Source organism: Pinus tabuliformis, chromosome 5_2, assembly GCF_031772625.1.
Source record: "Pinus tabuliformis cultivar Carrire ecotype Pingquan chromosome 5_2, CPIR1, whole genome shotgun sequence".
Classification (NCBI taxonomy): Eukaryota; Viridiplantae; Streptophyta; class Pinopsida; order Pinales; family Pinaceae; genus Pinus; species Pinus tabuliformis.
Window position 1 is genome coordinate 815808227 of NC_142306.1, and position 27975 is coordinate 815836201.

General features: G+C 38.2%; 1 protein-coding gene across 1 annotated transcript in view; it reads left to right on the top strand.

Moving 5' to 3' along the window:
• Positions 1-27975, top strand: part of LOC149161799 (protein TOPLESS-RELATED PROTEIN 2-like) — a 95959-nt gene that overhangs the window by 19900 nt on the left and 48084 nt on the right. Inside the window, exons 12-42 of the mRNA XM_089437046.1 lie at positions 22-101; positions 205-349; positions 459-648; positions 1536-1612; positions 1718-2040; positions 2179-2260; positions 2404-2448; positions 2550-2629; positions 2881-2927; positions 3020-3229; positions 3616-3692; positions 3798-4146; positions 4315-4366; positions 4510-4554; positions 4655-4737; positions 4895-4981; positions 5671-6201; positions 6340-6429; positions 6573-6617; positions 6719-6798; positions 6894-7038; positions 7140-7189; positions 7287-7734; positions 8163-8239; positions 8343-8701; positions 9330-9406; positions 9509-9715; positions 9856-9935; positions 10274-10426; positions 10849-10925; positions 11028-11370. Coding sequence (XP_089293172.1) covers positions 11298-11370 — 73 coding nt within the window. The 5' untranslated portion in view covers positions 22-101; positions 205-349; positions 459-648; ... (26 more) ...; positions 10849-10925; positions 11028-11297. The remainder of the gene's footprint in view (positions 1-21; positions 102-204; positions 350-458; positions 649-1535; positions 1613-1717; positions 2041-2178; positions 2261-2403; positions 2449-2549; positions 2630-2880; positions 2928-3019; positions 3230-3615; positions 3693-3797; positions 4147-4314; positions 4367-4509; positions 4555-4654; positions 4738-4894; positions 4982-5670; positions 6202-6339; positions 6430-6572; positions 6618-6718; positions 6799-6893; positions 7039-7139; positions 7190-7286; positions 7735-8162; positions 8240-8342; positions 8702-9329; positions 9407-9508; positions 9716-9855; positions 9936-10273; positions 10427-10848; positions 10926-11027; positions 11371-27975) is intronic.

A 27975-nucleotide genomic window follows, 5' to 3' on the forward strand; every position in this document is an offset into this window, starting at 1 on the left:
ATATCAATCTGCTTTGTGTAGTGAGTGACCACAATTGCATAGTCTATCAAGGTCAAGGTGAAGATGCCCTAGACATTATACCAACACAACTTGGACGATTGGTGAGCCATATTTTTTTCCTACATAAGAATATTGTTCTTTAATCGACTGAATTATTTGGAAATGTTTTTTCCAAATCGATTGATACTTTTGTCATGGTTTCAGGGTAGTATGATCTTGTTAATGGATGTGAGGTTTGAGATTTTCCAAAAACTTTGATACAGAATAAAGGGAAATGTTATATTGAGGTTCACAATTTCAGGGCTTATTGTTCATGGTTGAGGCTGCTATAACATTAGCCCCGGTTTAGGTAAGTGATTAATTTGTTGCTCTGTATATTTGTTATTCATTTTCTCTCATGGTTTATTTGTGATCGCATATATAATATTACTTTGTGTAGTGAGTGACTATAGTTGCAGTGTGTAGGATGGTGTAGTGTATGTTTTCCATCTCCACATCACATGCACATCCCCACACAACGTGCCTTGTAGAGGAATTGGGTAAGGTCGAGCAGACAAGCATACCGACCATTCAACCAATCAACTAGCCTGCTAACGTACAACACTATGCCTTGTGGACCTTGGTATTCTGGGTGTTCAATAAGTTTAGGTATGCTTCGATTCCTTTTTTGAAAAATTTACATCTTATGAAAACATTGTTTGTATTACTCGTAGTAGAAGTACATCTTGTTTATAAAATTTATATTTTGTTGAGATATAACACAAAATATAATTGGAGTCGAACTAAGTTGCATGACAAGTTCATACCTTCAAACTCTCTACTTTAAATTGTATTAGAAATCTGATATTTTATTATATATCTAGTGCTAATGGCTTGTTCCATTGAGTATGAATACATGAAGGTATGCTTCGATTCAGTTTTTGAAAAATTTACATCTTATGAAAATATTGTTTGTATTACTCGTAGTAGAAGTACATCTTGTTTATAAAATTTATATTTTGTTGAGATATAACACAAAATATAATTGGACTCGAACTAGGTTGCATGACAAGTTCATACCTTCAAACTCTCTACTTTAAATTGTATTAGAAATCTAATATTTTATTATATATCTAGTGCTAATGGCTTGTTCCATTGAGTATGAATATATGAAGGCACGCTTCGATTCATTTTTTGAAAAATTTACATCTTATGAAAACATTGTTTGTATTACTCGTAGTAGAAGTACATTTTGTTTATAAAATTTATATTTTGTTGAAATATAACACAATATAATTGGACTTGAACTAAATTGCATGACAAGTTCATACCTTCAAACTCTCTACTTTAAATTGTATTAGAAATCTAATATTTTATTATATATCTAGTGCTAATGGCTTGTTCCATTGAGTATGAATACATGAAATACAAATGGGCTCTCCCCTTCTATATAACAATCTTGAAAGGTGTGTTTCTTATTACGATTAATGTGTGCGTTTGACTCTTTAGTTTAACTTATATAACCATTATAATATCTTATTTTGTATCTGTTGTAGATGGCTTGTTTTGATGAGCACTAACAAGTGGAATACAAAAGAGAGTGTCCATCGTTGTAAAACAAATTTTAGGGGAGGTGCGTTTTCTATTATGAATAATTATTGGTTTTGAAATATGTTTATCATTACTAATTATGTGTATATTTTAAGCTTATTGAACCCACTTTTTTTCCTTTGAGCAGAGGAGATCACATTGGAGGAGAGATGATGTGCAAAGGGGATATTTGCAATTTTTCTTTTTCCTTTTTTGCATGTTTTGTTTTATGTGTTTGAGCATGGCCATGCTTTGAGTTGTACTTATTTTCCTTTGTTTTTTTGTTTGTTTGTTTTTTTCTCATTTTTTGTAGTTTGGTCTTGGTTTCATTTGTTGGGTGTGTTGTACTCGTTTCCCTTTGTTTTTTTTTTTCATGCTTTTGTAGTTTGGTCTTGGTTTCATTTGTTGGGTATGGAAAAGGAAATGAAGGAAGCAGACAGAGAAAATGGAGGTTATTGTTCATAAATGAAGGTGAGTTAACATACCTATATGCAGTGCATTTCACTTAAAAGTATCTTTTGCTAATTTCTGGCTCCTCTTTTTTGTTATTCAATTTATTATGTGTTATCTATGTTCTCATAATCAACTATAATGATCCTCTTTATGTAGAGAACGACTACAATTGTATAATCTACAAAGATCAAGTGGTGAAGATACACTAGAAATTCTACAAACTTGGCACAAAGGATGGGTGAGCCATACTTTTCTCCTACAAAACACTGTTGTCCTTTAATACACTGAAATATTTTCTTTTTGCACAACGATTTATCCTTTGTAATGGTTTCAAGGTAGTAAGAATCTTGTTCTTGGTTTTGTTTATTGGATGTGCAATAGGAAAGGAAGGCAACAAGGAGATAAAATCAAAGAGATAATATGGAGGTTATCATTCATTCATTTGTGAATCCGTTTGCTTGCTTTTCAATTTATATTATGTTTTATATGTGGTCTCATACTCAACTATATCAATTTTTTTTGTGTAGTGAGCGACGACAATTGTATAGTCTATCAAGGTCAAGGTGAAGATGCCCTAGACATTGTGCCAACGTAGCTTGGACAATTGGTGAGCCATATTTTTTTCCTACATAAGAATATTGTTCTTTAATCGACTGAAATATTTGTTTTTTGCAAATTGATTTATACTTTTGTCATGGCTTCGGGGTAGTATGATCTTTAATGGGTGTGAGCTTTGAAATTTTCCAAGAACTTTGATATAGAATAAAGGGAAATATTATATTGAGGTTCACAATTTTAGGGCTTATTGTTCATGATATAGAATAAAGGGAAATATTATATTGAGGTTCACAATTTTAGGGCTTATTGTTCATGGTTGAGGCTGCTAAACATTAGCCAAGGGCCAGGTACGTGTGATTAATTTGTCGCTCTGTATATTTGTTATTCATTTTCTCTTGTGGTTTATTTGTGATCTCATATGTAATATTACTTTGTGCAGTGAGTGACTATAGTTGCAATGTCTACGATGGTGCAGTGTATGTTTTCCATTTCCACATCACATGCACACACCCACACAATGTGCCTTGTAGAGGAGGTGGGTAAGGTCGAGCAGACAAGCATACTGACCCTTCAACCAATCAACCATCGTGCTAACGTACAACACTACTGCTTTGTGGTCCTTGAGATTTTGGGTGTTCAATAAGTTTAGGTATGTTTCGATTCCTTTTTTGAAAAAATTACATGTGATGAAAACATTGTTTGTATTACTTGTAGTAGAAGTACATCTAGTTTATAAAATTTATATTTCTTTGAGATATAGTACATAATATAATTGGACTTGAACTAAGTTGCATGGCAAGTTTATACCTTCAAACTCTCTACTTTAAATTCTATTAGAAATCTAATATTTTATTATATATCTAGTGCAAATGGCTTGTTCCATTGAGTATGAATACATGAAATACAAAATGGGCTCTCCCTTTGTATATAACAGTCTTAAAGAAAGGTGTGTTTCTTATTACGATTAATTTTTGGGTTCGACTCTTTAGTTTAACATATATAACCATTCTAATATCTTATTTGTATCTGTTGTAGATGGCGTGTTTTAATGAGCACGAACAAGTGGAATACAAAAGAGAGTGTCCATCGTTATAAAACAAATTTTAGGGGAGGTGCGTTTTATATTATGAATAATTATTGGTTTTGAAATATGTTTATCATTACTAATTGTGTGTATATTTTAACTTTAATCAACCCACTTTTTTTCCTTTGAGCAGAGGAGAGCACATTGTAGGAGAGATGATGTGCAAAGGGGATATTTGCAATTGTTTTTTTTTTTGCATGTTTTGTTTTATAAGTTTGAGCATGGCCATGCTTTGAGTTGTACTTATTTTCCTTTGTTTTTTTGTTTTTGTTTGTTTTTTCTCATTTTTTGTAGTTTGGTCTTGGTTTCATTTGTTGGCTGTGTTGTATTCCTTTTTGTTTGTTTTCCTTTTTTTTCACGTTTTTTTGTACTTGGGTCTTGGTTTCATTTTTTGGGCATGGAAAAGGAAATGAAGGGAGCATACAGAGAAATAAATGAAGGAAGCAGACAAAGAAAATGGAGGTTATTGTTCATAAATGAAGGTGAGTTAACATACCTATATGCAGTGCATTTCACTTAAAAGTATCTTTTGCTAATTTCTGGCTCCACTTGTTTGTTATTCAATTTATTATACGTTTTCTATGCTCTCATAATCAACTATAATGGTCCTCTTTATGTATTGAACGACTACAATTGTATAATCTACAAAGATCAAGTGGTGAAGATACACAAGAAATTCTACAAACTTGGCACAAAGGATGGGTGAGCCATATTTCTTTTCTACAAAATACTGTTGTCTTTTAATACACTGAAATATTTACTTTTTGCACAACGATTTATCCTTTTGTAATGGTTTCGAGGTAGTATGATCTTGTTCTTGGTTTTGTTTATTGGATGTGCAATAGGAAAGGAAGGCAGCAAGGAGAGAAAATTGAAGATATAATATGGAGGTTAGGATTCATTCATTGGTGAATCCGTTTGATTGCTTTCAATTTATATTATGTTTTATATGTGTACTGACACTCAACTATATCAATCTACTTTGTGTAGTGAGCGACCACAATTGTATAGTCTATCAAGGTCAAGGTGAAGATACTCTAGACATTGTACTAATGCAACAACTTGGACGATTGGTGAGCCATATTTTTTTCCTACATAAGAATATTGTTATTTGATAGACTGAATTATTTGTTTTTTTGCAAATCAATTATTACTTTTGTGATGGTTTTAGGGTAGTATGACCTTGTTAATGTGTGTGAGGTTTGAGATTTTCCAAAAACTTTGATACAGAATAAAGGGAAATGTTATATTGAGGTTCACAATTTCAGGGCTTATTGTTCATGGTTGAGGTTGCTATAACATTAGCCAAAGGGCTAGGTATGTGTGATTAATTTGTCGCTCTGTATATTTGTTATTGATTTTCGCTCGTGGTTTATTTGTGATCTCATATATAATGTTACTTTTGTGCAGTGAGTAATTATAGTTGCAGTGTCTAGGATGGTACAGTGTTTGTTTTCCCTCCCCACATCACATGCACACGCCCACACAACATGCCTTGTAGAGGAGTTGGGTAAGGTTGAGTAGACAAACATACTGACCCTTTAACCAATCAACCATCGTTCCAACGTACAACACTACTGCCTTGTGGACCCTGGGATTTTGGGTGTTTAATAAGTTTAGTAGGCTTCGATTCCTTTTCTGAAAAATTTACATCTTATTAAAACATTATTTGTATTACTCGTAGTAGAAGTACATCTAGTTTATAAAATTTATATTTTTTTTGAGATATAACACAAAATATAATTGGACTCGAATTACGTTGCATGACAAGTTCATACCTTCAAACTCTCTACTTTAAATTCTATTAGAAATCTAATATTTTGTTATATATCTAGTGCAAATGGTTTGTTCTGTTGAGTATGAATACATGAAATACAAAATGGGCTCTCCCCTTTTATATAACCGTCTTAAAGAAAGGTGTGTTTCTTATTACGATTAGTTTTTGCATTCACTCTTTAGTTTAACTTATATAACCATTGTAATATCTTATTTTGTATCTGTTGTAGATGCCTTGTTTTGATGAGCACGAACAAGTGGAATAAAAAAGAGAGTGTCCATCGTTATAAAACAAATTTTATGGGAGGTGCGTTTTCTATTATGAATAATTATTGGTTTTGAAATATGTTTATCATTACTAATTGTGTGTATATTTTAACCTTATTGAACCCTCTTTTTTCCTCTTTGAGGAGAGGAGACCACATTGTAGGAGAGATGATGTGCAAAGGGGATATTTGCAATTTTCTTATTCTTTTTTCTTTTTTGCATCTTTTTTTATGAGTTTGAGCATGGCCATGCTTTGAGTTGTACTTATTTTCCTTTGTTTTTTTGTTTGTTTGTTTTTTTGCTGATTTTTTGTAATTTGGTCTTGGTTTCATTTGTTCGCTGTGTTGTACTCGTTTTCCTTTTTTTTTTCACGTTTTTTGTAGTTTGGTCTTGGTTTCACTTTTTGGGTATGGAAAGGGAAATGAAAGAATTAGACAGAGAAATAAATGAAGGAAGCAGACAGAGAAAATGGAGGTTATTGTTGATAAATGAGGGTGAGTAAACATACCTATATATAGTGCATTTCACTTAAAAGTATCTTTTGTGAATTTCTGGCTCCACTTGTTTGTAATTCAATTTATTATGTGTTATCTATGCTCTCATAATCAACTATAATGATCCTCTTTATGTAGTGAACGGCTACAATTGTATAATCTACAAAGCTCAAGTTGTGAAGCACTGAAGATACACTAGAAATAATACAAACTTGGCACAAAGGATGGGTGAGCCATACTTTTCTCCTACAAAACACTGTTGTCCTTTAATACACTAAAATATTTGATTTTTGCACAATGATTTATTCTTTTGTAATGGTTTCGAGGTAGTATGATCTTGTTCTTGGTTTTGTTTATTGGATGTGCAATAGGAAAGGAAGGCAGTAAGGAGAGAAAATCAAAGAGATAATATGGAGGTTATCATTCATTCATTTGTAAATCCGTTTGCTTGCTTTTCAATTTATATTATGTTTTATATGTGGTCTCACACTCAACTATATCAATTTGCTTTGTGTAGTGAGCGACCACAATTGTATAGTCTATCAAGGTCAAGGTGAAGATACCCTAGACATTGTACCAACGCAGCTTGGACGATTGGTGAGCCATATTTTTTTCCTACACAAGTGTTGTTCTTTAATCGACTGAATTATTTGTTTTTTGCTAATCGATTTATACCTTTGTCATTGTTTCAGGGTAGTATGATCTTGTTAATGGGTGTGAGGTTTGAGATTTTCCAAAAACTTTAATACAGAATAAAGGGAAATGTTATATTGAGGTTCACAATTTCAGGGCTTATTGTTCATGGTTGAGGCTGTTATAACATTAGCCAATGGCCAGGTACGTGTGATTAATTTGTCGCTTTGTATATTTGTTATTCATTTTCTCTCGTGTTTTATTTGTTATCTCAGTGAGTGACCGCAATTGTATATTCTATCAAGGTCAAGGTGAAGATACCCTAGACATTGTACCAACGCAGCTTGGATGATTGGTGAGCCATATTTTTTTCCTACATAAGAGTGTTGTTCTTTAATCGACTGAATTATTTGTTTTTTGCAAATCGATTTATACCTTTGTCATGGTTTCAGGGTAGTATGATCTTGTTAATGGGTGCGAGGTTTGAGATTTTCCAAAAAACTTTGATACAGAATAAAGGGAAATGTTATATTGAGGTTCACAATTTCAGGGCTTATTGTTCATGGTTGAGGTTGCTATAACATTAGCCAAGGGCCAAGTACATGTGATTAATTTGTCGCTCTGTATATTTGTTATTCATTTTCTCTCGTGGTTTATTTGTGATCTCATATATAATATTACTTTGTGTAGTGAGTGACTATAATTGCAGTGTCTAAGATGGTGCAGTGTATGTTTTCCCTCCCCACATCACATGCACACCCCCACACAATGTGCCTTGTAGAGGAGTTGGGTAAGGTTGAGCAGAAAAGCATACTGACCCTTCAACCAATCAACCATCGTGCTAACGTACAACACTACTGCCTTGTGGACCCTGGTATTTTGGGAGTTCAATATGTTTAGGTATGCTTCGATTCCTTTTCTGAAAAATTTACATCTTATGAAAACATTGTTTGTATTACTCGTAGTAGAAGTACATCTAGTTTATAAAATTTATGTTTTTTTGAGATACAACACAAAATATAATTGGACTCCAACTTAGTTGCATGACAAGTTCATACTTTCAAACTCTCTACTTTAAATTCTATCAGAAATCTTATATTTTATTATATATCTAGTGCAATTCTATTAGAAATCTAATATTTTATTATATATCTAGTGCAAATGGCTTGTTCCATTGAGTATGAATACAAGAAATACAAAATGGGCTCTCCCCTTTTATATAACAGTCTTAAAGAAATGTGTGTTTCTTATTACGATTAATTTTTCCATTCGACTCTTTAGTTTAACTTATATAATCATTCTAATATCTTATTTTGTATCTGTTGTAGATGGCTTGTTTTGATGAGCACGAACAAGTGGAATACAAAAGAGAGTGTCCATCGTTATAAAACAAATTTTAAGGGAGGTGCGTTTTCTATTATGAATAATTATTGGTTTTGAAATATGTTTATCATTACTAATTGTGTGTATATTTTAACCTTATTACCCAATTTTTTCACTTTGAGCAGAGGAGAGCACATTGTAGGAGAGATGATGTGCAAAGGGGATATTTGCAATTTATTTTTTCTTTTTTGCATATTTTGTTTTAAGAGTTTGAGCATGGCCATGCTTTGAGTTGTACTTGTTTTCCTTTGTTTGTTTGTTTTTTTGCTCATTTTTTGTAGTTTGGTCTTGGTTTCATTTGTTGGGTGTGTTGTACTCGTTTTTTTTTTTTTTTTTTTGTTCTTTTTGTTTGTTTGTTTGTTTTTTTTTTTTTTCACATTTTTTGTAGTTTGGTCTTGGTTTCATTTGTTGGGTATGGAAAAGGAAATGAAAGAAGCAGACAGAGAAAATGGAGGTTAATGGAGGTTATTGTTCATAAATGAAGGTGAGTTAACATACCTATATGCAGAGCATTTCACTTATAAGTATCTTTTGCTAATTTCTGGCTCCACTTGTTTGTTATTCAATTTATTATGTGTTATCTATGCTCTCATAATCAACTATAATGATCCTGTTTATGTAGTGAACGACTACAATTGTATAATTTACAAAAGATTATTTATTCAAATTACTATGACATGACTATATTGAATTACTCTAAAAAGTTTAATATGTGGATAGCTTCAAGGCTAGCTTAGGTAACCCTTGTCACAGGTTCTTAGAGTGAGTTTGCTCGATTTTCTATTTCAAAAGCTCTCTCTAGAGAGAGGGCTCCATGGGAATTCAATGTGTTATGGTCTTCTGACTAAAATAATTAAAGGCATTTGTTGAATTCAACGTGTTCTGGTCTAAATACTGCCTGAAACAATTAAAGTGCATTTGTTGGTTTGTAGTAAGATATATTTACTACAATCCATCAAAATTATGGATACATGAAATAGAAAATGGATTATCCCCCTTTATAAAACAAAACTCAAAGACAAGGATGTTTCATATTATGATTAATTATTGCATTCAATTCTCAACTTTAAATTGTATATTGATTTTAATATCTTATTATGTATTTGCTGTAGATGTCCTGTTTTGGTGAGCATGATTAAGTGGAATACAAAATGGAGTGTTCGTCGTTATATAACAAACTTTAGAGGAGGTGTGTTTGCTATTATGTATAATTTTTGGTTTTGAAATATGATTACCATTACTATCAGTGTTTGGATTTTAATGTTATTCACCCCACTTTTTTTCCTTTCAGCTGAAGAGGGGACACTGCAGTAGGGATAATGGGATAATGTGCAAAGGGGAAGTTTGTAATTTTTTGTTTGTCATTGTTTACATGTTTTGTTTTTGTTAAGTTTGAGCATAGTCATGCTATTTGTAGTCATGCTATGCAAAAGGAAAGGAAAGCAACGAGGAAATAAAATCAAAGAGATAAGATGGAGGTTATCTTTCAGAAATGAAGGTGAATCACCTTAACTATATGTAATGCATTTCACTCACAATTATCTTTCACTCATTTGTGAATCCATTTGCTTGTTCTTCAAATTATTATATGTTTTATATGCGGTGTCACACTCAACTATATCAATCTGCTTTGTGTAGTGAGCGTCCACAATTGTATAGTCTATGAAGGTCAAGGTGAAGATACCCTAGACATTGTACCAACGCAGCTTGGACGATTGGTGAGCCATATTTTTTTCCTACATAAGAATATTGTCCTTTAATTGATTGAAATATTTATTTTTTGCGAATTGATTTATCCTTTTGTCATGGCTTCAAGGTAGTATGATCTTCTCAATGGGTGTGAGGTTTGAGATTTTCCAAGAACTTTGATACAAAATAAAGGGAAATGTTATTTTGAGGTTCACAATTTCATGGCTTATTGTTCATTGTTGTTGCTGCTATAACATTAGCCAAGGGCAAAGAAGTAGGTGTATGATTAATTTGTTTCTCTGTATATTTGTTATTCATTTTCTCGTGGTTTATTTTGTGATCTCGTATATAATATTACTTTGTGCAGTGAGTGACTATAGTTGTAGTGTCTAGGATTGTGCAATGTATGTTTTCTTGCTCCACATCACATGCACACCCCCACACAACGTTTGTAGAGGAGGTGGGAAAGGTCGAGCAGAGAAGCAGAGTGACCGTTCAACCAATCAACCATCGTGCTAATGTACAACACGACTGCCCTATGGACCCTAGGATTTTGGGTGTTCAATATGTTTAGATATGGTTAGATTCCTTTTTCGAAAAATTTACATCTTATGAAAACATTGTTTGTATTACTCGTAGTAGAAGTACATCTAGTTTATAAAATTTATATTTTTTGAGATATAACAGAATATAATTGTACACGAACTTAAGTTGCTTGACAAGTTAATACCTTCAAACTCTCTACTTTAAATTCTATTGGAAATCTAATATTTTATTGATATTTAGTGCAAATGGCTTGTTCCATTGAAATATAAAATAGGCTCTCCCCTTTTATGTAACAGTCTTAAAGAAAGGTGTTTTTCGTATTACAATTAATTATTGTGTTCGACTTTAGTTTATCTTATAAAACGATTCTAATATCTTATTTTGTATCTGTTGTAGATGGTTTGTTTTGATGAGCACGAACAAGTGGAATACAAATGAGAGTGTCCATCATTATAAAACAAATTCTTGGGGAGGTGCGTTTTCTATTATGAACAATTATTGGTTTTGAAGTATGTTTACCATTACTAATTGTGTGTATATTTTAACCCTATTCAACCTAGTCATTTTCGTTTCAGCGGAGGAGAGCACATTGTAGGAGAGATGATGTACAAAGGTTTTATTTGCAATTTTTCTTTTTTCTTGTTTGCATGTTTTGTTTTTTGAGTTTCAGCATGGCCATGTTTTGATTTTTTTTTTTTTTTTTTTAATAGTTTTTTTGCTATTTTTTGTAGTTTGCTCTTGGTTTCATTTGTTGGGTGTGTTGTACTCGTTTTTCTTTGTTTTCCTTTTTTTTCACGTTTTTTGTAGTTTGGTCTTGGTTTCATTTGTTGGGTGTGGAAAAGGAAATGAAGGAAGCAGAAAGAGAAAGAAATGAAGGAAGAAAACAAAGAAAGTGGAGGTTATTGTTTGTAAATGAAGGTGAGTTAACATACCTATATGCAATGCATTTCACTTAAAGGTATCTTTTGCTAATTTTTGGCTCCACTTGTTTGCTATGCAATTTATTGTGTGTTATCTATGCTCTCATAATCAACTATGATGATCTTCTTTATGTAGTGAACGACTACAATCGCATAATCTACAAGTGTAAGTGGTGAAGATACACTAGAAATTCTACAAACTTGGCCCAAAGGATGGGTGAACCATACTTTTCTCATACCAAATACTATTCTCCTTTAATACGCTGGAATATTTGCTTTTTGCAGAACGATTTATCCTTTTGTATTGGTTTCGAGGTAGTATGATCTTGTTCATGTGTGTGAGATTCAAGAATTTTTCGTAAAACTTTGATATGAAAGAAATAGAAAATTATACTTACGTTCACATCTTTAGTGCTTTATTTTTCATGATTGCTGCTACTATAATATTAGCAAAGGGAGGGTAGGTATGTGTATGGTTAATTCAAGTGTAAGCTTGTTGATTTTTCCATGACACTTTAGAATCTAGTTTGGGAGGGTAGGTATGTGTATGGTTAATTCAAGTGTAAGCTTGTTGATTTTTCCATGACACTTAAGAATCTAGTTCGAGTCTAAAATCACGAACACAAAGACACTCAAATTTGACAACACTTCTACTTTGCACAACGAAATAACGTACATCAGTGAATCAACTAGTGCACATGACAATTTTTAACTTTTTAGACCCTCTACTTGTTATATTACAAACTATAATACAACAGTCTTAGGGTTCCCGTACTAGGGATCATGGACTTTACATACAACCCTGATATAAGGACACAACCAGGTCTTGATGTCAATTTCTATGACCACCAATCTACCCTAAACAAAGTACACTTGACCTACTTGTTGACAACAGGGACTATAGCCCTTTCAGTCCATGTACCTTGAAGTTGAACACATCTGGCGGGTCCTCTTGCGTCCCAATCTGCTGATCACAATACTTGCATATTCAGCGGCCACTATCAATGATCACAACTCCTTTTGTGTCACTGAAATTTGGCTCACGGATATGCCCACTACCAACCTTCTAGCTCCATTAAGAAGTTTGCTCCTTGGGTCTTCTGGATATGCCTTCTTGTCAACCATATGGCTCCTTTCATAAGCTAAACTAGGGCTCCATCACTTTGCCTCCTAACAACCCATTGATTTCTTTCATGAACACTGTTCTTGAGGTCTTCTAGACTACCCACTTGTCAATGTCATGTATGCTCAAGAATGGTCCTCCTAGGTCACACCAGATGTAGCCCTCTCAGTTGCCCTTTCATCCTTCAAAGCTCAACCCTTTCAGCTTCCAAAAGTACCCATACATAGTTAACACCATGACTAATCTAGGACTTGTAAGAGTGCCCTTTCTTCTGCAATTTGTCTCCTTAAATTGGCCAGATCTAGGGCTATTGCAAACAACCCACTAACAATGATTAGATGCATTCTAAGGGGATTCCAAAATTACCCATACACAGTGAACACCATGACTAATCTAGGGATTCCAAGGCTGCCCTTTCTTCTGCAATTTGTCTCCTTAAATTGTCCCGATCTAGGGCTATTCCAAACAACCCACCAACAATAATAAGATGTGTTCTATATACCTTGTCCCTTGTCCCTTGTCCCTGCCCTTCTATCTCAAACTTCCACCCACAACAAAGAGTCATTTGCTTCTCTTTCTAGGGTCTCGACCCTCTTCATTCATCACAGATGTGGGCTATTCTTTCACTAAGATTTGGACATACTATAAGATGGCTCTCTGCATAGGAAGAAGCCCTAACTATGACATATCAAAACTGTTGTTCGAAACCTCATGAGCAACCCTCCAACCTTAGCAATATATCTCGTTGAGGACGCTATCACTTAGCTTGCAAGCAACCACGGTTCTGGTCATTTTCTTGACTAATATCCTACCCCTTGTTACAGATCTCTGCGGCCCCAAATCTAGGGTTACCTCAGCCCTGCGATACCCTTCTTCCAACCCTGTACTTGTTCCATTGGTCCTCTAAGGCATGCAATGTTAATCTAGGGCTATTCCAAAGAACCCACCAACAATGATAAGATGTGTTCTATATCCTTGTTCTTAGGGCTAATTAGAACTGTTGTTCAAACCTTTGAACAAATCTTCTCTTTTCCTTTACTAAATCACCCTTGTCCCTGTCCTTCTATCTCAAACTTCCACACACTACAGAGTCATCTGCCTGCCTTTCTAGGGTCTTGACCCTCTTCATTCATCATAGATGTGGGCTATTCTTTCACTGAGATTTGGACATACCATAAGATGGCTCTCTGCATAGGAAGAAGCCCTAATTACGACATATCAAAATTGTTGTCCTAAACCTCATGGACAACCCTCCAACCTTAGCAATCTATCTCGTTGATGATGCTATCACTTAGCCACAATTCTGGTTATTTTCTTGATTGATATCCTAGCCCTTGCTACAGATCTCTATGGCCCGAAATCTAGGGTTACCTCAGACCTGCGGTACCTTTCTTCCAGCCCTGTACTTGTTGCATTGGTCCTCTATGCAACGTTACTCCAACTTTCCTTGAATCCTCACGGCATACCAAAACAACCTTATTCTAGGTGTTTTGGCCCTCTAATAAGGTACAAGACTCTGCGGCTAGATCATATAAGTACCACTGCTATTAGCCCAAAAATTTCGACCCTTTTCCACAATTCTCTTCCACTACTTGGATGCATAGACTTGCCCACTAAAACCCTCACCAAACTCAGCCAACATCCTCCTTGAACATGAACGAGAGCATAAGACAAAAGGGCAAACACGAAACCCTCCTCGGATCATGCCCCGCTTGATAAGAATTGCACTTATTGGATAATAAAATAAGTTTCACAACTTCCCCCCTTATAGTTTTCTCATGATTTTAGACTTTGCCCTCAAATGGTGTCTTTCCAATTCTAGGCTGACTTGAAGTTTCTAGACAAGGCCCAACTAACTTAAGGAAAATTAAGTTCTTCATTTGATCAAGACCCTTCATTGTAGCCTTAGGTCACCCTTGCTCCTCTAAGGGTTCTCCACTTGCAAAAATGAATAAATAATAATTCCTTTTCTTGATTTCACACCAACACCTTGGGTACAAAATACCAATGATTGGTTTCTTTTCCCACAAAAGGGCAAAGCCTTTTGTGGTGCAAACTCACACAAACCCAAGGATAGGTGGTTGTGTTAAATTTGGACAACTAGGTCCAAACTCCATGTTCTGATGCTCAGGTTAAGAGGCTAATATTTTTGTTGGATTCCTCTTTCTGAGAGGTGTAAAATCCATATAAAAATAGTATTAATCCGATGAGCAGAACTTATATTTTGAATTTATTATTCTTAATAAATTATATGTGCAAAGGTCAGCCAGTTTTGTAATGTAGGCTCACATGCCCAACAGATGTGTCACACACCCTCATTGATGGATATATATATACAGGAAAAGTTGGAGAGAATTAGATGACAACACAACTCACATCTTCCTCTCTCATCCTAAAAAGTACGAGCTACCTGGAGGATGAATTTCAGCCACACGTGGGAAGGACGAAGAGGATTTTTCTGCTGCTAGGGTTTCGCAGAAGTTTGACCAGCGTTGACTTTGGTCAACGCTTGGTCCAAACAAGCTGAAAACTTGTGGGAGGTTCGATTTTTGAAGGCCATACTACCTGGCACAAAAATCGAGGTCAAAGGGTTGACCGTTTTGCTGCTGCGTTGACTTTTAGCTTGCTGCCCCTGCGTTGACTTTTCAGGACAACGTCGACTTTTGTAGAATTGACTTGGGTTGACTCATCTACTGGTTGGAGGGTTGTTGTGACACATGCTGGGCTGGCTGACCAAAGGAGACTTTGCTGGTTGAAGCATCCTGTTGACCGCCGAAACAAACACATACATTTTTCTTGTTTTTGATTTGTCTTCTATAAGATCTGCTTATATGTTCTATCTGCATTTTGCTTATCTACTTGTATGATTGCTGTGAGAAAAGTGAAATTGCTCTTAGCATAGAACATCTACAAAACTTTACATGGGATCAGAGCTGAGGTGAAGACAAACTCTATCTATAGCAATCATCATCGAAGGAAATGGATTCCTCTAAGCTTGAATTCAGGGAGAATGACAAGCTGACTGGAAGTGATGACTTCCATGCCTGGAAGATGTTATTAGATCTCAAATTAGAAGATCATGATCTCCTAGATCATGTGACAGGGAAGATTCAAGAACCTCCATCAAATGCCTCTGCTGCTGTTAAACACAAGTATAAGAAGGGAGAAATCAGAGCAAAACTGCTGATCAGGGAATCCATAAATAAGAGTCTGGTTGCCTACATATCTGAACTAGGCACATCCAAGGAGATGTATGACAAACTGATACTTATGTTCCGAGTAAACAATGTGAACCAAGTGCTATTCCTCAAGAACAAGTTGAAGAATATGAAGAAGGGCCGAGACGAGTCTATTCAAACTTTCTTTATGAAGTTGACCGAAACCAGGAACAATCTGCTAGCTATTGGGGAGACAATAGCTGATCGTGAGATGGTTCTCACCGCACTTGGAGGACTTCCATATGAATGGCAAGTATTCACAACTACCATTCTCAACAATAATACCATCCCTAACTTTGATGAGCTTCTGTCTAGATGTATGCAAGAAGAAACAAGGATGAAGGAATTTGATAATGAAAGAAATGCTGCCTATGTTGCTCATTCCCGAAAGAAGAACTCTGGTGGTTCCAAGGACAAAGGAAGGACTAAGACTCAAAAGAAGAAGGGTAAATGTTTCACCTGCCATAGGACTGGACACTATGCTAGAGAATGCCCCTTCCAGAAGAATTCTCCCGATAGTGACGACAACAACAACAACCGAAGGAATGGGAATCAAAGAAATGACAAACCCAAATTGAAGAAGAACCTTGTGTCTGTATCTGCCATGGAAGACAAAGGATTCAATGTAACTTTCTCTGATGGAAAGGTACTCATGTGGAAGAAGAGCTTCAAGGAAGCTATCTCAATTGGTTTTAGAGTTGGTACACTCTACCAGGTTGGAGGGAGTCCGTTGGGAGCTATGACTTGTGATACTATCCGTCAAACCGAACTATGGCACCGAAGATTTGGACACCTTCATTACAAGGCTCTTCCCGAAGCAAGGAAGGTGGTGACAGGGATGCCTGATTTTGGAAATAATCATAAAGGTGTATGTAAGGGCTGTGCTGAAGGAAAACATACAAGGGGACCTTTCCCCTCAAGTGTCACAAAGACATCTGAGATATTGCAACTGGTCCATTCTGATCTTTCCGGTATGTTGCCTGTAACATCCCTGGGGGGATGTTCTTACTATATGACATTTACTGATGACTTCTCTCGCAAAACCTGGATATACTTCTTGAAGAAGAAGGATGAGGCTTTCATGTGGTTCCGTACCTTCAAAGCCTTGGTGGAAAATATGACCGGAAAGAAGATCAAGATTTTGAGGACTGACAATGGCATTGAATATGAGTCAAATGAGTTCAAAGACTTTTGCAGAGAAGCTGGCATTAAGAGGGAGACTACCACTGCATATACTCCTGAGCAGAATGGTGTTGCTGAACGCAACAATAGGACTATTGTGGAAGCTGCCCGTGCCATGCTATGTGACCAGGGTCTTCCAAAGTTTCTGTGGGGAGAAGCTGCAAATACTGCTGTGTACATTCAAAACCGATGCCCTCATTCCGCTTTGGACTCCAAAACTCCCGAAGAGGTTTTCTCTGGTAAGAAACCTGATGTCTCACATTTTAGAATTTTTGGATGTCCTGTCTATTTTCATGTGCCGAAAGAAAAGAGAAGTAAGCTGGATGCTACTGGGAAGAAATGAATGTTTGTGGGCTACAGTGAGACTTCTAAGGCATATAGAGTCTATGTACCTGGTCAAAGGGAAGTAGAGATAAGCCATGATGTCACTTTTGACGAAGATGCTTCCCTGAAGAAAGTAGTAGATCTTCCTAGATCTGAAGAAAACCATGAAGAAAGATCTGGAAATCTGGAAGAACCCCAGGATGAGACTATGCCTGATGTTGAAGGGCCAATGGACCCTATTGATCCTTCCCCTTCTCTAGGAAAGAGGCCATCATGGCTCAGGGACACCCTCGAAGATGCCGAGGGTCATGCTGCCCCAAGGGGAACATTCCGAGAAAGCAAGAAGCCGTGTAGATACCAAGGGTATCTAGCTGCCATGAGTACTATTATACAATCTGAACCTGGATCTTTTGAAGAAGCCATCAAGCATCAAGTCTGGAAGGATGCTATGCATGAAGAATATGAGGCTATTATGAAGAATGATGTCTGGGATGTGGTCCCGAGACCGAAGGACAAATCTGTTGTCACCGCTAAATGGCTCTACAAGATTAAACATGGATCTGATGGGAGTGCTGAAAAGTTTAAGGCAAGATTTGTTGCCCGTGGCTTCTCTCAAAAGGAAGGAATTGACTACGACGATATATTTGCACCTGTGGCTCGATATACCACCATCCGATCCATCATAGCCCTTGCTGCTACGCAAGGATGGAGTCTTCATCAGATGGATGTCAAGACCGCTTTTCTGCATGGTGCAATAAAGGAAGAGGTGTATGTAGGACAACCTCTGGGATTTGAAGTTCAAGATCGAGACACTTATGTCTGCAGGTTGAAGAAAGCCCTCTATGGGTTAAAGCAAGCACCCAGAGCTTGGTATGAGAGGATGGATAGTTACTTGATGAAGCTGGGCTTCACTCGAAGCAATGCTGATCCAAACCTTTACTTTAAGGTTGAGGAAGGAAAGCCTCTCATTCTAGTGTTGTATGTGGACGACCTCTTCCTGACAGGTGATGACCCTCTCATTCATCAATGTAAGAGGGAGCTTGCTGCTGAGTTCGAGATGAAAGACCTAGGACTGATGCACTATTTCCTAGGCCTGGAGGTCTGGCAGAGACCTGGAGAGATTTTCCTTTCTCAAGGAAAGTATATTGTGAAGCTTCTGGAAAGATTTGGGATGGTGGACTGTAAGTCCGTGTCGACACCAATGGAACTCAACTTTAAGAAGTTGAGTGGCAGCGCTGCAGGGCCTATCTTGGCCAATCCTACTGAGTATCGTCAACTCATAGGAGCTTTGATGTTCTTAGTGAACACCCGTCCGGACATATGTTTTGCAGTGAATACTTTGAGTCAACAGATGGTTGAGCCTCATCATTTTCACTGGGTTGGTGCCAAGAATCTTTTGAGATATCTTCGGGGCACGATAAACCATGGGCTGAGATACACTGCCGGGAGTGTGATACTCCGGGGATATACTGATGCCGATTGGGCTGGCAGTGTGGTGGATCGTAAGAGCACATCTGGATGCTGTTTCAATCTTGGTTCTGCTTCGATCTCATGGATGAGCAGGAAGCAGAAGTCGGTGGCTTTGAGCACCGCGGAGGCCGAATACATTGCTGCTAGTATGGCCTGTTGTGAAGCAGTTTGGTTGAGGAAGCTCTTTAGTGAGCTGTTCCAACATGTGCTAGATACCACTGTAATACTCTGTGATAATCAGAGTGGGATTCGTATGACTGAGAATCCTGTGTTCCACGACCGATTCAAGCATATTGATATCAGGTACCACTTTATCCGGGATATGGTACAGCGAGGCGCCGTAAGGCTCGATCATATAGGAACTGATGAGCAGGTCGCGGATATTCTCACCAAGCCCCTGGGGAAGGTCAAGTTCCTAACCTTCTGTGAGAGTCTTGGTGTCGTGGAAAGACCCTATGATGTGGGTCCTGTTGGACGATGAGCTCTGGGAGCTCTGGGGGGCTTTGGGGATAGCTTCTCGGAGCTATAAGCACTCATAATGCTTCTGCCCCACTCTTGTGATTATTGAGCTGGTTCGCCACTCATTTAATCTGTGCCCCGTATGCATCCTACCCATTGAGTTCAGGGCTCATGGGAAGTACCTCTCATTTGGCCAATGAGGTGTGGAAAAGCTAGAGACTATTAGCAAAGACTGATGGACGCATCAGAGATTGCCGTACTCTCTATCTAGGATGGCATGGTCCAACCACTTGATCTGGGATCAAGATTTGTGAGGTCTGGGACCTCTGGACTGATTATGTCAGTCGGGGAATGATGTCTTTGTGACTGACCCACTTCTGTTCTGAAATAAAGAAGCCAGCAAAGCAAGTTTCGGCGGGATGACTCACGATGTTAATTGCACTAATAGATGGAGTTCTCCCTAGTTGAGAGGGAGTGTTAAATTTGGACAACTAGGTCCAAACTCCATGTTCTGATGCTCAGATTAAGAGGCTAATATTTTTGTTGGATTCCTCTTTCTGAGAGGTGTAAAATCCATATAAAAATAGTATTAATCCGATGAGCAGAACTTATATTTTGAATTTATTATTCTTAATAAATTATATGTGCAAAGGTCAGCCAGTTTTGTAATGTAGGCTCACATGCCCAACAGATGTGTCACACACCCTCATTGATGGATATATATATACAGGAAAAGTTGGAGAGAATTTGATGACAACACAACTCACATCTTCCTCTCTCATCCTAAAAAGTACGAGCTACCTGGAGGACGAATTTTAGCCACACGTGGGAAGGACGAAGAGGATTTTTCTGCTGCTAGGGTTTCTGCTGCTAGGGTTTCGCAGAAGTTTGACCAGCGTTGACTTTGGTCAACGCTTGGTCCAAACAAGCTGAAAACTTGTGGGAGGTTCGATTTTTGAAGGCCATACTACCTGGCACAAAAATCGAGGTCAAAGGGTTGACCATTTTGCTGCTGCGTTGACTTTTAGCTTGCTGCCCCTGCGTTGACTTTTCAGGACAGCGTTGACTTTTGTAGAACTGACTTGGGTTGACTCATCTACTGGTTGGAGGGTTGTTGTGACACATGCTGGGCTGGCTGACCAAAGGAGACTTTGCTGGTTGAAGCATCCTGTTGACCGCCGAAACAAACACATACATTTTTCTTGTTTCTGATTTGTCTTCTGTAAGATCTGCTTATATGTTCTATCTGCATTTTGCTTATCTACTTGTATGATTGCTGTGAGAAAAGTGAAATTGCTCTTAGCATAGAACATCTACAAAACTTTACAGGTTGGGTACAAAATACCAATGATTGGGTTCTTTTCCCACAAAAGGGCAAAGCCTTTGTGGTGCAAACTCACACAAACCCAAGGATAGGTGGTATGGCAGTGATGACTCCCTCATCAGTAGAGATCCAATGCTGTAGAAGCACATTTCACTTAACTTTGCACTTCCATTGCTGGAATTGTTATGAGATATGCTGAGAAGCTTCAATGATACTTTTCTCCCAAAGGACTCTTTGAGATCGTCTCTGATGTTTGTAGTGAAATCATTTAAATCCAAAACACTTTTCTATATCATCGCAACCCCTTTAATTTTGTGTTGTGTAGACGCAAACATGTTGTAGCCAAACAACTGTGCTGCTTTATACATCATTGGGTGTTTCAATTGCTTATCCTTGCTAGCAGAATGGAAGAGATTGTAGGTCAATGTCTGCATACAAATATAAAACAGAATGATTTTTATAGTCGTGGAACGAACACAGAAAGAAGTCACGATTGGTATGAGAAGACCACCTTTGTATTCGAGTTCTTCAAGCTAAAAAAATCTCCAATGAGAAATAATCACCAACGCAAAGTTTGAATAAGCGAGATTAGCGTTGGGAAAAAGTTGTGAAGAAGAGAACAATTTTCTTGTATGGCAACTCATTGACCAAAACTATGCGCCAAAGTCCTATTTTATGAGATTCATTTTGTCTGATTTGGTAACTAGCAAGGTTAGCAAGGTGTACGAGCACTATATTGCCCACAAACATAATTAAACCAAGGTTAGATATCATTTTGGGATTCAACTGCGTTAAGTAAGTCATTTATCTATGACCATTTCCATGAGAGGTAGTCATAACTGACTAATTTCTCATGATTTTTGAATAGTCCACTTAGCACTCATTGCATCGGGTGATGCTCACAGGGGTGAAGAAGTGGGATTGAAACTAGTGAAATGAATCACATAGCGTCAATCATCACTTCAGGGGCTTGCACTCGGTAGCCAGGACTTCCCGGGAGGTCACCCATACCAGATCGCCTCTGGCTCAAGCGCGCTTAACTGTGGAGTTTTTCCCACAATCAAGCCCACCAAGCAAATGGGGTAGCAAGCTAAGTGGGCTTGATTGTGGAGAAAACTCCACAGTTAAGTGCGCTTGAGCTAGAGGCCATCTGAGATGGGTGACCTCTCGGGAAGTCCTGGTTATCGGGTGCAAGCCCTGGAAGTGATGATTGATGCTATGTGATTCATTTCACTAGTTTCAATCCCATTTCTTCACCCCTGTGAGCATCACCCAATGCAATGAGTGCTAAGTGGACTATTCAAAAATCATGAGAAATTAGTCAGTTACGACTACCTCTCATGGAAATAGATGAATTACTTAACGCAGTTGAATCCCAAAATGATATCTAATATAATGTCCTGCGAAAACCCTAATACTTAAACCAATGTTTTCTGCAATGATTCTCCTCACACTTATGGGTGGCCTAGTTGTGAAAATTTATGAATCTTTACAAACAGAAATCCTACTGCAGTCATTGGTTTAGCATCTCCTACTTATTATTTCATTCAACAAGTTATTTAATTTATAAACGGTGATGAAAAACACTATTGCAAACTACACTGACATACAGATCATAAACTGAAACAAATATGAGACAAACACACAAGGGACACCGTTATTTTTGGACAAACGTCCCCAGAAAAACCCAATGCAGGAAAACTGATGCAGTAGCTCTGAGGGTATTCTATTATTAAGCAGTAATTCTGAATACAACTTTGGATTCCCTCTCGACTATCCAATTACAAAGATAAAATATACTGGCGAAAACCTAAGTGAGATTACCTCACTTCACCTAGCAAAATCCCTTCGATCTGGCAACTGGACTGAATATCCCTGGCTACAACTGCGCTGCCCCTTCACAGTAGCTATGTGGGCCTGTGTGGAGCACTTTGAGACAGGAGGACAACTCTTTCCCTATGCTGGCACTGTGTCAAGCATTGCGTGGGCCCTCTTGGCCCAACATTAGCCTTCCTTGGTCTGCACTGCCTCCTTTGGCGTATTTCTGTCTCTCTCTACTGAGTATTCGGGGTCTCAGAGAAGATCCTCCAACCCTAACTATCCCTACCCCTCTGCTGCAACTTAGATCACCTGTTCGATTTTCTCAGCAAACCACGCTCCAGAAAAATCGAACTGACTGATCGATATGGTGTGTCTCCAATTGACCCTCAAGCCGCCTCTTATACTTTTGCCGTTGATGAATCAACGGCCGAGATTAAGCCCCTAATCAATGGCTAAGATTAAAACAGACTTGATCCTAGTCTCTTAGAAGCTTCTCACCCATATTTTTATTAATACCCATTAATATTTTTATTTTCCTAAGTTTAGACTTAGCAACCCCATTAAAAATATTAATTATTCTAATAACTCCTCATCCATGTGGAATTTCTCCAAACGATTTCTGGGTCTTGGAGATCTCATGTGTCCTAACCCGTCCACAAAATTTTGTAGCTAAAGTACATTTGATGCTACCCAAAATCAACACTCCCTCTTAGCAAGGAATGTGCTCTAACAATACTTCTTAATAGAAGTATTACACTGATCCACTGCAATGGTCCTCTGTGCTACTGATGCTTGGCCTGTTGCCCTTCATCCACTGCACTGCTGCATCCTGTACTGCTGCCCATGACTCTGCCACTATCACTGCTACATCTGTATTGCAACTCCCTCTCAAAATGTTGCATCATGCTGCCCATAGCACTGCCACAACTAACTGCTGCACTGCAACTCAGTAACTAAGAAGTAAGTAACTGAAACTTCACCCAAAAGATGACATGCTGGTCAGTATGGATGCCTCGTGATGTTGAAGCTACCTCTGCTGCAATCTGCTCTGTGCCTCTCGCACTGCTACAACATCCACTGCGCTGCTTCAGACTTTGGCACTCTAGCTCTGCCATTGTTGCTCCATCACACCTCGCACCAACCGACACTCGTCATTTTGCTATTGTCGTTAAGGGTAGTCATATGTGATCTTAAGAGTTTGGGCACTTCAAGGATCATGCGTGTGTGTAGTCACTACAACTCTATGTCGATATGGATGCTCCTAGCTGCAATCTGCTCTGTGCCTCTCGCACTGCTACAACATCCACTGCGCTGCTTCAGACTTTGGCACTCTAGCTCTGCCATTGTTGCTCCATCACAACTCGCACCAACCGACACTCGTCATTTTGCTATTGTCGTTAAGGGCTCCCGTAGTCATATGTGATCTTAAGAGTTTGGGCACTTCAAGGATCATGCGTGTGTGTAGTCCTCCCGACTACAACTCTATGTCGCCCCACCTCTTGTCCAGAGGTGCATGAGCACTCATGGCACAATCCTTGTCATCATCCTCCTTGTCAGCGTTCGTTGGAGCAACCTTCGAGTCAGAAGCCTCTTCGTTGCCCTTCTTCTGGGGGCACTGAGTGGCGAAATGTCCTAGTTCACCACACCTGAACCATTTGACCTTGGATATATCCTTTTTCTTCCTTTTTTGCTGCCCATGCTGTCCCGATGATGGGAGATGATGCGAGAGTTGCATCCTCCTCATCGTCCTTCTTGACCCGGGCTCCTTTGTTGCTACTTCCTTTCTTGGTCAGCTTCCTGATCTCTTCCTGTCGAAGAGCTGCCCACATTTCCTCCCAACTGGGGAGAGAAGCTTTGCCCAAGATACTCTAGACAAATGTCTCCCAATCTTCGATGACTACATTCAAGGCAGTCGTGACCATGAAATCAGGATCTGGTGTAGACCCCACAGAAGTCAGTTGGTCTCGAATCCTTTGCAACCTGAGAAGGAAGGGATCGATCTCTTCTCCCTTCTGTATCTGGTACTGTCTCAGCTGATTCTCCAATAGCATCTTCTGTTGAACAGAAGCCCCTTGGTACAAGGTGGTTAGCGTCTCCCACATCTCCCTTGCTGTTTCCTTCTCAGCAATGTGTGGGACCACATGATCTTTGACACCGTCTAGAATCATGCATTTAGCCTTTGCCTGGGCCTCTTCGTACTTCTTTAGCGGATCAGCATTGACCGAAACAACAACTACCTTCAAGGCACAGTCCTTGATGCGATTCTTGTCTAGGACTAATAGGATCTTGCCCTTCTAGATAACAAAATTGGATGCTCCATCTAATCTGTCCTGATCCCTCAGTCCATTGATTGCCATCTCTGCTCAACAAAAATAGCACTGGTTCTTTTCTCCCTCTCCTGCTGTTAATCCAACAAGGCTCAGATCTAGATTTCTTCGATGTTAGAAATCCTCTAAGGAACAAGCTCCTCTAGACTCCCTTTGAGTCCTGATTTCCTTCACGGAAATCCTCCAGCCAAATGTCGAATCACTCCTCTCAAATCCTCCTTTGCTGCTGCAACTCGGTTCTAGATTTCTTTGGCTAGAAATTTGTCAAGGCAGTGAATCCCTCTACCTTGACTTTGTCTGCATAGACACTCTTCTACACCAACAACAACAACGTCCCACCAACTCCATTGATTGAAACTGCTCTGCTCCTTCATCCCCGACAACTGATTGATTTGAGCCTCTCAGGCTCTGCGCTGGCCCAGAGAGATGACGCAGTCATTGCATGAACTCCTCTCGGGTACTGCGTCACCCTCTACAGGCTCGAAATGCTGATGCAGGCACTGCGTGAGCCTCTGCATCACTTCTTTGGCTCTGCGTCACTCCTTTAGCTACTCCTTTGCCTCTGAAACAACGCTATCACTTGGGACAACTGCTTCTCTGCACCAAATTCACTAGATCTCTCGGTTGACGTGTTCAACGTCCTATGATCTGCAATGCTCTGATACCATGTGAAAAGTTTTGAATCTTTACAAACATAAATCCTACTGCAGTCATTGGTTTAGCATCTCCTACTTGTTATTTCATTCAACAAGTTATTTAATTTATAAACAGTGATGAAAAACACTATTGCAGACTACACTGACATACAGATCATAAACTAAGACAAATATGAGACAAACAAACAAGGGACACTGTTATTTTCGGACAAATGTCCCCGGAAAAACCCAATGCTGGAAAACCGGTGCAACAACTTTGAGGGTTTTCTATTATTAAGTAGTAGTTCCAAATACAACTCTGGATGCCCTCTAGGCTATCCAGTTACAAAGATAAAATACACTGGCAGAAACCTATGTGAGATTACCTCACTTCACCCGGAAAAATCCCTCCGATCAGGCAATGGCACTGACCATCCCCGTGTACAACTGCGTTGCCCCTTCGCAGTAGCTGCGTGGGCATGTGTGGGACTCTTTGAGACACTGCATCAACTTTGCGCTTCCTCCTTTGCCTCCTGGAGCTCTGACGTCAGCCTTCTCCGCTGATCCTGTTGCTCCCTGGCTGAATTTGGACTTCTGCAGGAGGGCAGCTCTTCCCCTGCGTTGGTACTGCGTCAAGCAATGTGTGGGCCCTCTTGGCCCAACGTTAGCCTTCCTTGGTCTGCGCTGCCTCCTATAGCGTATCTCTGCCTCTCTCTGTTGAGTATTCGGGGTCTCAGAGAAGATCCTCCAACCCCAACTATCATTGCCCCTCTGCTGCAACTCACATCACTTGTTCGAATTTTTTAGCAAACCACGCACCAAAAAAATCGAACTGACTGATCAATTTGGTGTGTCTCCTCTCCAATTGACCCTAAAGCCTCCTCTTATACTTTTACTATTGATGAATCAAGGACCAAGATTAAGTCCCTAATCAACAGCTAAGATTAAAACAGACTTGATCCTCATCTCTTAGAAGCTTCTCACCCATATTTTTATTAATACCCATTAATATTTTTATTTTCCTAAGTTTAGACTTAGGAACCCCATTAAAAATATTAATTATTTTAATAACTCCCCATCTAGGTGGAAATTCTCCAAACGATTTCTGGGTCTTGGAGATCTCATGTGTCCTAGCCCCTCCACAAAATTTCGGAGCTAGAGCACATCCGATGCTACCCAAAATCAACATTAATATTGTTGTAGGCTCCAAATATCGTTGAAATCACCACCCAACCTGTGCACTGCTCCATGGCCCTTTTGTTTCCATCAGGCACAACAAACCATAAGTTACCATGATTGGAAAAGCTATTGTATATAGTTGTCAGCCTGTCATTCCTATGTGACACTGCAAAAATATGTGATGAATTCTTAGGCCGAAAAGTGCGAACACTGATTGCTTTCATACCCAACGGAATCTCATATGTGTTGAATTATTAGGCCGAAAAGTGCGAACACTGATTGCTTTCATACCCAACGGAATCTCTTTCTTATCAGATAATTTCCCTCTTCTCATATTAAATATAAAGTTAAATATATGCCCTTCCAATCCACATAGGATCATCACCAATGGGATTTATATCAAACTAAATGACCAAATGTTTCTCCAATTTCCAAATAGACAATATTACCCCTTCAGTGGCAAAAAGAAACTGAAGAACATTGTGACTACAATTATAGAAAATCCAGTGGGTACTATCAAATATGACCAATTCTCCTTTTTGTGTAGTAGCTTTGTTGATGCGTGCTTATGATTGCACACTATAAGAGAACACCCTCTTTAAATGCTCCAAAATAGGGAACAACTTGACCTTATGCTTGAATTTCATCTAAAAACACAAAAGTTCATTATAAGATCGATATTTACATATCTTTCCAAAACTTCTACATGTGAGCTTGAATCGGTTAGCTATTAATGAAATTTAATAAGCTATAAATCTCCATAGCTTGACCTTATGTACACAAATCTGCTATCTAGATAAGAAGTAGTTGAAGCAACAAATGTTTTTCCCAAAAGTTCTAGCTTGAAACTAGTAACCCTTTCCCCTTAACATATGATAGGTAATTGAAAAGTCCTTGAGATCACCTAGAAGGTATCAAGAGCCATCCACAAACCATAAGCATTAGTGATAGTCATAGAATTGGTTTTGTCAGGCACTGCAATAAATCGTCTCCTCATTATGAATCTTTAAAACAAAAAGCCAAAATGTTGGCCTTCACACAAGTACACAAAAGATTATTCATTCAAATTACTATGACATAACTATATTGAATTACTCTAAACAATTTGATATGTGGATAGCTTCAAGGTTATCTTAGCTAACCCTTGTCACAAGTTCTTAGAGTAAGTCTCCTTGATTTTCTATTTCAAAAGTTCTCTTTGGAGAGAGGGCTCACACCATGGGAATTCAATGTGTTATGGCCTAAATATAGACTAAAATAATTAAAGGCATTTGTTGAATTCAAATGTTCTAGTGTAAATACTGACTGAAGCAATTAAAACGCATTTGTTGGTGTGTAGTAAGTTATATTTACTACAATCCATCAAAATCATGGATACATGAAATACAAAATCGATTATCGCCCTTTATATAACAAAACTCAAAGACAAGTATGTTTCATATTATGAATAATTATTGCATTCAATTCTCTAGTTTAAATTGTATATTGATTTTAACATCTTATTATGTATTTGTTGTAGATGTCTCGTTCTCATGAGCACG